General features: G+C 30.4%; 1 protein-coding gene across 1 annotated transcript; it reads left to right on the top strand.

Annotated features, from left to right (window-relative positions):
* Positions 1-875: 875 nt before the first annotated feature.
* On the top strand, positions 876-13,380 carry LOC134716723 (SKI family transcriptional corepressor 1 homolog-B-like). Its single transcript, XM_063579727.1, has 2 exons — positions 876-959; positions 11,957-13,380. The coding sequence occupies exons 1-2, from the start codon at positions 911-913 to the stop codon at positions 13,378-13,380; spliced, it is 1,473 nt and encodes a 490-aa protein (XP_063435797.1). The 5' UTR covers positions 876-910.
* The last annotated feature ends 958 nt before the right edge of the window (positions 13,381-14,338 follow it).

Below are 14,338 nucleotides of genomic sequence, written 5' to 3'. Positions count from 1 at the left end.
CATTGTTAAAGTGACAAAAGGTTAAACACAAAATACCAATATCTTTTTTTACAGACATAAACTAGCAAAATGAAAGTCTTGAAAATAGTTGATAGGTAACTTATTGCATTAATCATGACAAGTTAACCTAAATCTTGCGTTTGTTTTCTAAAGTTTTGTATTTACAGCTCTCTCCTGGAAGTTCTAACACAACTCTAACACAATAATAAACCGGTCTATGGTGAAAGTATTTCTGCAGTTATTTCATACTTTTAATATATATTTAAGAATATTAAAAGTTAATAAAAAAAAGCTCCGCCTTTTGAACTTTACCATAAAAGATTATAAGCTAGCAGGACAATTCTCTTTATAAAGATTGGCTAATTAATGTTTCAATTAAAGGACAGATGTCTTAATTTCGTTAAGTACCTTAAACAGTATTTCGAGAATTACTAGAGCACAGGAGCATACTTCCGTTTTCTGTATATGCAAAAAATCTACAAATAACGATAACTTTATGTTATGTCAGAAAAAATGTAGTAAATGATAATTATCCTAAGCTGAAGTATTATTTTCATTCGATCACAATATTTGCCGACAAATAAATCTTCGGAAGCACTGCTTAATTATCCTCGGAAATATTAATAAACTAACAAGTCTGTCTATTGTTTGTGAAACACCAAATCATCTGTTTTCACAATGCAAGTGGGAAGGGCAGCGCGTGGCAAGGTGTCGTTCGTAACTGCTGTCTATCAATTGATGACAACAATGAATAGGTTCATTTGGGGTCATGAAGATGATGATAGCCAATTAATACCGAATGAATATTAACATAAGATGAATATAAAATGATATAAATATTTGTTAATCTTGTTAATGTAAAAATTAAAGTCAAATCAAAGCAACAAGAACTACAGAAAACAGAACCAAAATGGAAAGAAAGCCCGGTATAACTTTTACACCTTGGGAGACAGACGAAGGTAGTGTACTAATATTTTTCTATTGGTTGTTTTTGTATAGTTTTAATCATTACTTAACATGCTTGAACGTAATTTTTATTATATAAAATGAAATTTAAAAATAGTATACATTTGAAATATATCAAACGATGTTATAAAAAGTCAACTTATTTAAATATTCACCTTTTCTTTAAGTTTAATTAAGGATAGTAAGATGCGTTCGCATTTGAATATATGTACAATTTCAGAAAGATCCGTCGTTAGAGTATGTTTTATTATTTAAGTTGTTCGACTTTAATAATTTGAAAAAGTAAATTTTTCTTTCATTTTTGCAATATAGTAATAAATTTACAAAAAAGTCAAAATGTTTTTTTTTCTTTCTCTTTTTGGCGATTTAATTGCATTTCAATGTATAACTTAGAAACAAGTTTTTGAAAGTGAGTTCCAGAACTTCACAATGTTTGATTTCTATAAAGACTGAAATATTAAGAAAGTTATTCTATTATTTTTCCTTGGGACAAAACAAAAAATATGTATACTTGGAATTTACATTAGTGCACTCAATTGCTTTACACATTATTGTTTTGAAAGTAATCTTCTTGAATTTTTTATACCTCTAAATTTCAATATTTGTATAAATAGTTAAATTAACAATTATGATGCATTGTAACTTGAGTTTTGCAAACAACCTCTGTTTACATTTTTTTAAATAATAAGGTAATCAAACAGGTTAAATGTGGAATTGGAAACTTACGGAGAATAAACTAGAGGGATTGTGTACAACATTATGACCCTGTTTGTGTTCGCAATTTAGTGAAACTCTTTTACGAAACTAAATTAAATAAATTTAAAAAACATAACTTACATACTAAACTTTTGATAGACAATTTCCGTTTAAGATCCGGAGAATACCAGATCATATCAGGGGATTTAAGAAGAAAAAAATACATATCAAAGGAATTATAGAAATGGAAAAGTCAGAGAATAAAATGGTTAATAGAAATGAGGTGAATAGACAACTAAAAGTCCACAAAACGATACACTGACAACTATTGAATGAGCAACATGAACTTATTTCATTCTACATGGCCAAAACAAGTGCACTTTGTAAACAACTCTTTGGAATTTTCAAATTTCACGAATCTGTTCATACAATTAACAGCTTATTGTATTTTGGAAGTTACGACTATTATATTTTATTTATCTCCAACACTTTTTAGTGTAGTTTATGAAGATTTTTGCTCATCAAGTTCGAATGCATTTGCATGAACATTAACCTTTCCATATTTTTTGTATGCAGTTAAACCACAATATTTTATATTTTTACTTTTTAATAAACTATCACACGAGAGTAGAATTTAAGTCTTGGGCCAAAAAACTATACTGCTGATACAGTTACATTTTAGTTAAAGATGAAAAAATATTTTAAAGTGTTATCATACCCAGAGCCGAATACGTTCTGATTACTAATAGTTCCTGTAATAATTATGCAATGCATGAACAATAAGAAAGAGATTTTTGTTAAGCAGAGTTTTTATTTTCTTAAAATATATATTTATGAATGAAGTTTAAATTACGTCTTCATTAATTTTGTTAACGTTGTGCTCTCTCGATTTTTTGTAATATTATTACATATTTGCTTAGAACTTGCACATACAAATTGTCAATTTACGCCTTGTGCAGCTCGTGTACACCGTTCAGTTATACAATCCGCACAGCGCCAGTTCTAATAATATCATTGATTGATAGAATTTATGTTCAAGTGACAATAACTATTTACCAATAGTTTGAAAAATATTTTTTTTACAGTTTTAATGCACAAAACAGATATTCTCGCCGCTAACTCAATTTAGCTCTTCTAGTATACCCAAATTAAATTTGAAAAAAAAAGTTTTAAAATAATTTATTAAATATTGGTTAACCATACATATAGGGGTATGACATAATATCAATTTTGGAATATATTGCTTCGTTAACTTCCAATTTGTTAATTTAATCGTTGTTGATTCTAGTAAAATAATCATTGTATTACTACTTTTATAATTTCTCCCAAACAAGGCTGATCCACAGCAATTACTAGCTTGTTAATGCTCGTTGTGATAAAAAGAAGTTAAACCAAAAATAAAACTTTATTTCGTCATTTGGATAATTTTTGTAATGTAAACCACAAACAAATAATTACTTTATAATAAGAAAACTTTAAAGATGAATATAAAAATCATGATATGAACAATTTTAATTTTTCAAAACCATTGTCATAATAGTTATTGAGGCAAACATTATAGCGGTACAATTATAGCCAAATCTTGCATCGATAAAAATATTTAAAGAATTATCTGATTATTTATCACTGAAATCTCTATTTATTAACCAGACTGTTATTTATAGCAAATGTTATCTGTTTGTAAGATTAAAATACAGTTTTTCTATAAAACACTTCTATAAATCCAAAGGCCTACAGTTAGATCTGTGAACTACTTGTTTATTTATGACCCTACTGTTGACAATGCTTTAAACATCAGGGACAGGTGCTGTAGTCATTAGTCAATAGGGTTAAATATTACCTGCATTTATAAAATTAGTATCATGGGATCAGGAGTAGTATAATTGTTGTGATACAGCTAATACCTGTCATTTTTGTGGTAATCATGTAAGATATGACATTAAAATTAGTATGCTAATTGTGATCAAATAGAAGCAATGTAGTTTGGTTGTCAAAGAACAAAAACTAACAAAATAGTATTCGGGACCTTTGTTCAATTAAGATAAGCCAACACAATAGTACAACAAAAAAGGATTAAATTAATATTTAATAGCTTTAAAAAAAACATACAATTGAGTTCGCTTTACAGGTTAAAGGTTATTCGAAAAGTAAGTCATATCAAATCGTTAAAGTATCACAGTGCAATGAACAAAAGACTACATAAGAGACAACTATGATAATCTTACACTAAAATAATTCTTATCAAAATAAGTTTTTACACGAATCAAGTCGCAGAATGTTTAAACTCGTCACTTATAGCAACTTCTGAAAAGATTTGCTATTTGAACTTTTCCACATTTTTGCGTTATATTGTTTAATTTTCAAGCTCCGATTCTTGAATGCAAGATAGTACTAGTATACAGAGAGTTTCAGAATGCACCCTTGGTCAAAACTATTAAGATTTTTGAATCAGTCATATTTGATAAAAACATGTGATTATAAAGTTAAATCACAAAAACACTGAACTCCGAGGAAAATTTAAAAAGGAACATCCCTTATCATATTACAAATCAAAATTTCAAAAACATCAAACAAATGGATAACAACTGTCATATTCCTGACTTAGTACAGTTAATGTAGTAGCGAGTTTTGAACTATAACCTACAGTTACTCCTAGTTATTTGGACTAGTGTTTGGTCTATTAGTTAGTTGATTTTTTGTCAAAATGATGAGTCAATTATGACCTCGTGTGCACATGTCTCCACTGTAACATGTCAAGGGGAAAGTTACGTGCTTAGAATTGATTTGAAATCCGCACAATGTTTTTGTGCCTGTCACAAGGAGCGTGTGATTCAGTGGTTGGTATTGGTTGATGCAATATCTATATTTTGGTTTTTATTGTTTTAACATAAATCGGTCACTTTTTTTTTTCGATTGGATAGGTACACACTATATCCGGTAGAATATTTAAGTTTTTTCTCATTGTCAAATTTCGTACTGTCTATGGCCAGTTCAAGTTGTCTGTATTGCAATTTGATTTGTCTCTTTAGACGGTTAGTGTCAGAGTACGCCAACTTGACTGGGTTTTATTTTTAAGTAGTTTGGAGTTCCAGAGAGAGTGACAAGTAGCAAGGTTCATACTTTTCAGGAACAGCTTAAACAAATAACGATATATGAAGTTTGTTTGGCGTAATCGAAATATTCCCTACGTAATTTGATAAGAAAAAAGTAAAATTACAAAAATACTGAACTCCGAGGTAAATTCAAAATGAAAGTCCCTTATAAACTGACAAATTCAAACGATCAAACACATCAAATGGATTGACATCGACTGTCATATTTCTGACTCGGTACATGCATTTTCTTATGTAGAAAATGGTGGATTAAACCTGGTTTTAAAGTACCTTAACATCTCATTTGCATGACAGTCGCATTAAATTTAATTATAGTGACAAAGATGTGTAAATAAACCAAACTTAAATATATACATAATAGGAAAAAATATCAACAATAGTGGTCCAACAGTCAACATTGTGTTTCCATCTTAATCACTCTAAAAACAAACAAAGGTATTTAGAAACATTAACAATGGCAAAAAATCCCAACACAGAATAGAGTTCAAATGAATTTAGTTTACATTATATATTCAAAATTTATTTGGTATCATTTAGATGTTTTCGCTTTTTCCAAGATATTCATTTGTCTAGCATCGTAACTGGTGTAGTAAAAGATATCGCAAGCGGTCCTTAAGTTTGAATAAAGAAAAAGTGATACATATTTAAGTTATTTTAACGAAATTTCATTATTTGTATTACCAATCCTTACCCTTTCCGAGACATTATAATATTTTGATAATGATCACGTTTGTGAGTCCCCATCAATATTGATTGATGCTATCAATGAAGAAAATACTAAAAGTACCATTTGAATAACTATTATAATATTTATAAATGTGTTCTTTTTCAATACTTTGATTTTTCATTTCGGTTTAAGATGTTTAGCTTTTGCAGTTTGTAAAATAAAATAATGCAGCGTAAAACTTTTGATATTTAAAATATGATTAACCTGTTTATTACGGACTTTGGAAATATTTCACAACAATGTATAAATGCCTGACGAACGGAAAATATATTTGGAAGCTGCTCGTTTGTAGTAGACTATTTATAATTCCTGAGCAAGGGTTAAAATGTTTCGAGAACACATTAGAATACGTGAGATAGCGAGTTTTCATTTCTGTCTTTCGAGAAAGGGAAGGTTTTTTTATTCATTCTAATAACCGAGTTGATATGCGCTCAGATCAATTTCATAATTCGCAAGCGGTCCAATTGTCTATGAAATGAACAAGATAAGCGTAACAGAATCGAATGTTTTGTCAGAAATATGACAGCTGTTTTCCATTCGTTCCGTCGGCTGATATAGTGGACTGTTTTGATTTGTAAGGAATATACGAAAACTGACCGATAATTAATCGCTCGCGGAAGCCACTGTACAGAACTTGAACTAGCTATATAGACAACTAAAAAAGTCCAATCATTATTTCTAGCGACAAATTCAGGCACTAAAGATGTTCATTTCAAAACGATCGTTTCAGTTTTAAAAATTATTACTAGCGTTTATTTCCATCCGTTTCATCGGTAAATGTAGTCGAACGTTTGATTGTGTTAGTTTTTTTTTAGAAATATTTTGGAGTTCTGTTCATAATTGATTTTCAGATTATAAATACATTACATTTATTACTCATATTTTTGTTTTTGTTATAAATTAATATTTTACGATATAGCTTTGGCTTGATTTAAAGCAAAAGACAATTATTTATCATATTGATGATTGAATATTGAAATCATTTGTGCAGGTTGCCTATCCTAATGTTTACTTATCCTAATTGTTGCCTGTTCAATACTTGCTTGTCAGAATTCACGAAACTCGTCAGTGCTGTATCTGAATGAGTTTTTTTTTATCGTTTGGATTTTCTTAAGTTACTCCTTATAAACTGAATATAATATGAGTTTAAAATATCCAAGCTTAAATTTTCTTGCTGACTTTTATGCATTTTGTGTTGTTGTTTTGTATGTTAAGGAATAGTTTTTAATGTTTGGAAGGGAAACTCATCACAATACACTTACATTTTATGAGCTCTTTTTCCTAGATTTAATCAGTATGCTTTTAAATATATCTTATGTGGGTAAACTACATTTTAAACTGCCTACATGAACACATTAATACAGATGATATAGCCGAGTCTTTCATAGAAATTCTGGAGAAAACTGACTAAATCATATATACAAATGAAAGCAAAAACAACCTGTAAACTACCTTGAATAATCATTACATACAACCTAAAATTAAATCTGATTAATGAGGGAAAATACAATAAAACATATTTTAAAAATGAGACTGTAATCAAATTCTGACTATAAGCTGGAAATGGTCTTTTGTATTTGATTAACGGCTCTACTGAAAGTATTCAAAATGAAACAAGAACCTTCTATAATAAATAAAACAGTAGTTTCGACTTCAACCTATCTTTATTACAGCAAATTTAAGATGAGTATTTTATAATTAATATGTTGCTCTCCACCTGTGTCCTTTTAGATTATTGGTAGTTTTGACGCAAACAACATGATTTAAAGTCATTTAAAGTCAGCAAAACAAAGTTATCGAAAAATTTATTACCCTTCTTTCAATTAATTACATAAACTCATTTTTTCATTTGAATACATAAGGCGACAGTGATATTGTTTCGTTCTTTTTTATCAGAAAAATTAATTCAAATCAAATAACAAAAATATCTTTAACTGTAATGTAAATATCCGTATTTAAAATAATTTTCTCGTTTATGACGATAAATAACCTTAAATATATTAAACATGAAGAATCATTTACACTGACAAGTTCATTGGAACACGTTTACTTCATTATTTTCAAATGACTGGCATAGTTGTGTTGAGGAACTGAAACGTATAAGAGTTCACGAACCTTTCACAGTTATGAAAGCCACTGATATTCAGTTCCAACATGTCTTAATTTGTCGGTCCTCAATAATCTTCGTATTTTAATTTTGCTGTCTTATCTTGTTTTATTCGATTATTAGTGGTGAGTCTTGTAGACAAAATGCGCGTCTTGCGTACATAACTGTAATCCTAGTATCTACGATGAGTTTATATCCATTAAGAATTGAAAGAATTCTAGATGGTACATTCGAAAAACCTCTGCAACTTATTCTTATAAGCTGAAAGAGTTTCTTTGAAATATTAGTACCGTTTTCAATCATAAAAGGTTTTAAAAATGCTAAAGTATACATTATTCTAAATAATAGGGATGTTCTGGCACCTTACAGAAAACCTTGGCCGTTTTTGGCACAATTTTTTTTGAAGTTTTGGTCCTCGATTCTGTTCAACTTTGAACTTGTTTCGGCTTTCAAACTTTTGTATCTTGGCATCACTGGTAAGTCTTGTGTGGACAAAATGCAATTCTGGCGTATTAAAGTTTTAAACTTGTTGCCTTTTGTTAGCTATTATTCGTAAGTTTCCTTGTCAATTGTGGTCTCCAATTTATTTGTATTGTAGTCCTGAAATGCTGTGTTGTAATTTTAACGTTATGTTTCACATGGCCATAAAAGAGGGAGATTTGGCATGCCACAAAACCAGGTTCAACCCACCATTTTTTCCTTTAAAAATATCCTGTACCAAGTCAGGAATATAGCCATTGTTATATTATGGTTCGTTTCTATTTGTGTTACATTTTAACGTTTTTTCCGTTGTGTCGTTTGTTTTCTCTTATTTTTTAGTGTAAATTCACCTTACTATAAGCCGTGTCACGGTACTTATCTTTCCCAAATTCATGTATTTGGTTTTGATGTTATATTTTTTATTCTCATAGGATTTTGGGTAATGCTTAGTCCGTTTCTGTGTGATTTTGTTTTTTGTCTGCGGTTTTATGAGTTTTGAACAGCGGTATACTACTGTTGCCTTTATTTAACAAGATATGAATATCTCTAAAAGTAACTTCTCGCATCAGAGACTGAAAAAGTTAGAAAAGAATATCAGCAAAAACTGTACATCTAGAAAACCGAGTCGACTCTGAATAGTAAAATGAAAAATAAAATAAAATTATGCCAGAAATGATATCCGATTTGACGAACTTTCTCTTGTGTTATAATGTTGTACGGAGGAACGTTAAAATACAACGGCAAATATATATTACGTATTAAATTTTCTGACGTCAGACACGCAAATCAATGAATGTGTCTGTAGATAGATGTTTTTCTGTTCTGTTAAATTGTTCCTTTTAAAATTATTACACGATGATGACTGCTATACCGATATTTTGACTATTTTATTTATTGTGTCTGTTTAGTTCACTCATCATTGTAAATATAACGGAATTTGATGAGACTGTCATCAAAGTGAGAGGATTAGAGCTATAAAACCAGGTTTAATACACCATTTTCTACATTTTAAAATGCCTGTACCAAGTCAGAAATATGACAATTTTTGTCCATTCGTTTTAGAAGCGTTTTGTTGATTTTGCAATGTGATTATGGACTTTCCAAATTGATTTTCCTTTAAGTTCAGTATTTTTGTGATTTTACTTTTTAAAATGATACACACATTAACGACACGGGAATAACTCGGACAGAAATAAACCTAGGTTTAAGTATTGCAATATGACAACATTTTAGCTGTTTGACAGCAAAGCCAATGTACACATCTAATATATGCGACTGATCGACATGATGTCAGGTCAGAAAAGCATTTTGACTTTGAACAGCTTGACTTGAAAGTTTCTAGACAAATCATCATTTCAAATACTTATGACAGACAATGGTAATAATAAAGAAGAATACGGAAATAGTTTTAAATTAAAATAAGTTAAAAAGTATTATACTAAAAAAATGTGTTTGACTAACTACATTTTAATCGTAACAATTTCAAGAAAAAATATTCATACTGTGTATTATATATTAGACCTCCCCTTGGGTCAATTTGTATATAGGATTGTGATGAAATTAGTTGCATTTTGGGATTAATCATCAGACTTTTTCAATTAATTTCTTAAATTTTCTATACTGATAGTTATCAATAAATATATTTCTACAGTAAAAGGATAATAAAACTAGAAAACATTAATTCTAACAACTTAAGACGATTCACAAATGATTTTCAAAGAAATGAAAAACGTTTATTTTGTGCCGAAGGAAACCTACATTTCTCTAGGGACAGTGTTTCATTTTGTTCATCTTATTGCATATGTTTATTAACTTTTTATACATTGGACGATCATCAATCACATTTTCTAAGAAATATTCAATCAGCTTAATTACGCCCTATTGCACGTGTCAAAACAACTTAAATGATTTGCCTCATTTATATGTTTCTTTCACTCGTATTTTGATTAATTATGTCTCGCTTATAATCAATTTGTTCTTCATAATGATGTGGTCTACAGAATTGACAGTAGAAATATGTTATTAACAGTCACATTTAATTTTCTGTATATTTGATCCAAAAAGAATATTAAGTATAGTCACCCGATTGTCGACAGGGGGACAAGGGGCGTAAATTGGGAAGCTATTGGAAAAGAAGGTGTGTAAATAAAGCAACAGTACTGTACCGCTGTTCGAAACTCATACATAGATAGAAAAAAAAATCAAATCCGGTTAACAAACTCAAACTGAGTGAAACGCATTAAATATAAGAGAACAACGACACAACATTAAAATGTAACACACACAGAAACGAACACAGCATTAGGCAAAATCCGATGAGAATAACAAATACAAAATCAAATAAAAATAAATTTTCATTTTTTGCAACAACCCACCTACGATGTCTTTAAAAATATGAAGCACAGAATAAATTATTCAGTCATATTTAGCGATGCAACAAACAAGACATCAGTTTTAACGTCCACTTTAAGATCGGATGTGGCTTCGTTCTTAAAGTTATTTAATGTTAATCCTAATATCTATGATGTTTTTATTGATACATCCTTCACAGCCAAGTAGAAATCCCATTCGTCATGCGTTTTACTCGCTTATGAGAGAAGTCTATGTTTTTTACTCATTCAACCCAGCTTGAATTAAATGAACAAAAAACAGGGTACTCTTGGAAAAGTTCGACGTAGTTCATATTAAAGTTGCAGTGTAGTTATTAATTTTAATTTTTATATCAATGATTGTCTGTTTTAAAGCCTTCGGGCGATACACCCGTAAGTCCATTAACTATCTTGTATTGACTATCATGATACTTTATCTCTCATCAGTGTGTTGCTGCTCACGCAGTACGTACTCGACACGTGTAGCATAGCCATTAACTGTGAACGAAATTGAGATTGCAATAAGGTAACAATTTCTTCGATTAAAAGAATTATTTCTTAGAAAAGAGGCTGTTTATCAAAACTACTGTTGACATATGGACACTTTTAAAATAAAAAAGAAGCTCCGTATGAACGGACTGAATTTAACTTCTGTTGTTTAACGTTATCTAAATTTTATCAAAATAAAAATTATAAACATATAGCACCAATTTCTTCTCTTAGTTATTGAAGCATAATGTCAAAGATTTTTCAGAACGAATTAAAGATACGAAACGTGGTGCAATCGACATTTTTGCTGACAAAAAATAACATCAGTGAAATATTCAGCGGCACAGTTTGATATACATCTTTACCGTCCGAACAAAATGACGTTAGTAAGCGAATAATGTTCATTAAGGTGGTACCTAACACTACAAGGAGATAACTCTGTAAAATCAGCTCAACGTTTTAATTACGTTGTGTTGTTAAGGGAATATAAAGCTTCTCAATGATCAAAATTGGTGTTTGTCAAATTGCTATATAACCAGTGTAATTTTTCTGACAAAACGGTTGGTTCAAAATTTTTGAAATTTTTACATTTTTGTTATAGGGTAAAAGTAAATACTTTGGCAAAGTTTTATGAAAATTAAAAGAGCCAAATAAATTTTAGTAAAAGTGTTGGGTACCACCTTAAGCTTACAATAATTTTCAATTGACAAATAAAGCTGTTCATTTATTATCTATTTATTTTACATTCAATTCCGTTATGGATATCAGATGCATGTATGAAGCATTGCGATGAACAAGAATATGTTATTTGTCAGTAGATGTGAAGGTACACATCAATCAATCAATCCATGATTATAAAGCATTACAAAATAAAAAAAAATGTATATTCATATAAGTGACAAACTTGTTTATTTCATTAGAAACGGATCTTTACTTTTGATATGTTCTTTTTTTGTTATTCCATTGTAATTTGAAATAAGTTTAATTTGTAACATGTATTTTTACCTAGGTACGAAGGAAAAACGTCAACAGTCTATCATAACACCAGCAGTTTTCCCGAGGAGCTTTGATTCCAACATTTCCGATGAGTCAAAACTAGCTGACGACTTGCAGAGTAGCAAAGATATTGTTTCAGGATCGACAGATGCGCAAATAGGTACGATAAGTCTGTTTGGCGTCCCTATTGTTTGCCTTTATGTAGAAGATAAAGAACGACTTTGTCTAGCACAGATATCTAACACACTACTACGAGATTTCAGTTACAATGAAATCCACAATAGGAGAGTTGCGCTTGGTATAACATGCATGCAGTGTTCGCCAATACAACTTGAAGTACTACGCCGTAGTGGCGCTATGCCCGTATCCTCAAGAAGATGTGGACTCATCACAAAAAGAGAAGCAGAACGTCTTGTGAAATCTTTTCTAGAAGACATCCCACCGCCTAAGCTGCCCGAGAACTTTTCTTTTCAAGTTGAACATTCATGTGGATGGGGTTGTCAGGGAATGTTTATGCCTTCCCGATATAACAGTTCACGTGCAAAATGCATTAAATGTACTACATGTAATTCATTCTTTTCTCCAAATAAATTTATTTTCCACTATCATAAAACATCAAGCAGCGCTTACAGGCATCCCGATGCTGCCAATTTTAATTCTTGGCGTCGTCACCTTCATTTAGTAGAATCTACTCCAGCGGAATCTTTGTTGTTTGCATGGGAGGATGTGAAAGCAATGTTTAATGGAGGCTGTCGTAAGAGAACATCTGGTGGGAAACCAAACTTTGCACTTTCACCCAACAGGCCAAGAGAATCAACAGAATATAAATCTCCGACTGTTCCTTCAATGATGAGAACTTACCAAGGAATGCAAAGTACAGATTTGTATCGGTTAAATATGGCGGACAACATGCATTCTGCATTTCCGGTTCAAGCAAGTCATTCATCAGTGGCGTCATATGGTGACATGCTTCGAACAATGAGTCTCAATTACACCCCTTGGTGGAAATCCTTGTACATGCAACGTCATGGCGTTCCTTCATCATGCAATGTTCCATTCAGTCCGGAGTTCAACATGTCCAGTTACGGACACCCACAGTTTCCTTTGCCATTAATTGATACCACCGAATCATTCATGGATGAAATGAGTAAACTCTCAGAAATAACATCAAGCCAAGAAAAGAAAGAGAAGAAAAACGAGAATATAAGTACGACTCATTCGCCGTCCGAAGCAGAAATTGCTGATAAATTTTCATCGGGTAATGATGACAGCATTGATATCGAAACAGAAGATAATACTCCATGTAAAGATCAAGAAGAAAGTCAAAACCATACAATAGAGACAACAAATACCAGCATATTTGGTGTTTGTAGCCATGAAAATAGTATCCGCGAATCTAAGGTGAGTCCATTGTTTAGTTCACAAGAAAGTAAATAAATATGAATCTATATTTATGTCCGATTATATATATATATTTTTTATCATCAATACAGATTACTTCGTCTAAAAAAGACAAAAAACGTCAATCAATTTTTTATTGAAATTTCTTAGTCAAATAAGTGTCAGTTTAAAATGTTAACAAGTTTTCAAGTTGCCTATATGGTGTGTAAGTCTATCATGTTGAGACTCTTTGGTTGTTGTGCTCCCCAAAATAGATATGTTAACATTTTAATCGTTTTTGTCTAGAGCATGTCTGAATAGTGTTGTACCATACACATACATGTATGCATATCTTAGTTGCCTACAAATTTTCATAATTTTACGCAGTATGGTAAAGCACCTACATGACCACAGATGTTTAACTACGCTTACCGATACACATCCTGAAAAAAAGATTTATTAAATAATAAAAGTGAAGAATATTGACAATAATTTTTAAATAATAGTAATTAATTTGAAATTAGGTTAATGTTTTGCATTACAGTCGTATTTGGTTCAAGCAATCTGTGCAACAACTTGTTTCATCAGTATTCATTTTAGGTCTTTTATTTACTCATACACAACATGTATTCCTACAATTTATTTTATGAACATCACATGCTGGATGTGTCGAAGTTTATTTTAATATATTATTAAAAACCAATTCAAATTGCGTTCAAACAAAGTCAGTATTAATTCAAGATGACTTCTAATTCTAGAAAGAGCTGTTAGCTGTTAATAAGAAATACAAGATTTTGTCATATAATACAGTGATATAACTCATTCTCATTACAAAAACAATTAAATATCACCTTAAGTGTGGACTAAAACTCTTTTTTTCTTTAATAATTACAAAACTAGTGAAAATAGCCACAAAAGATATAACTATATCTAATATAACGTCATTAAACTTTGATATTTCTGGTTTAATTTCTAATTACATTGCCATATGAGAATATAGTATCTCAAAACTAAT

The sequence above is a fragment of the Mytilus trossulus genome, chromosome 4 (assembly GCF_036588685.1).
Source record: "Mytilus trossulus isolate FHL-02 chromosome 4, PNRI_Mtr1.1.1.hap1, whole genome shotgun sequence".
In the NCBI taxonomy this organism is placed as follows: Eukaryota; Metazoa; Mollusca; class Bivalvia; order Mytilida; family Mytilidae; genus Mytilus; species Mytilus trossulus.
The sequence above is the reverse complement of the archived record's forward strand: the minus strand, read 5'-3'. Positions and strand labels throughout refer to the sequence as shown.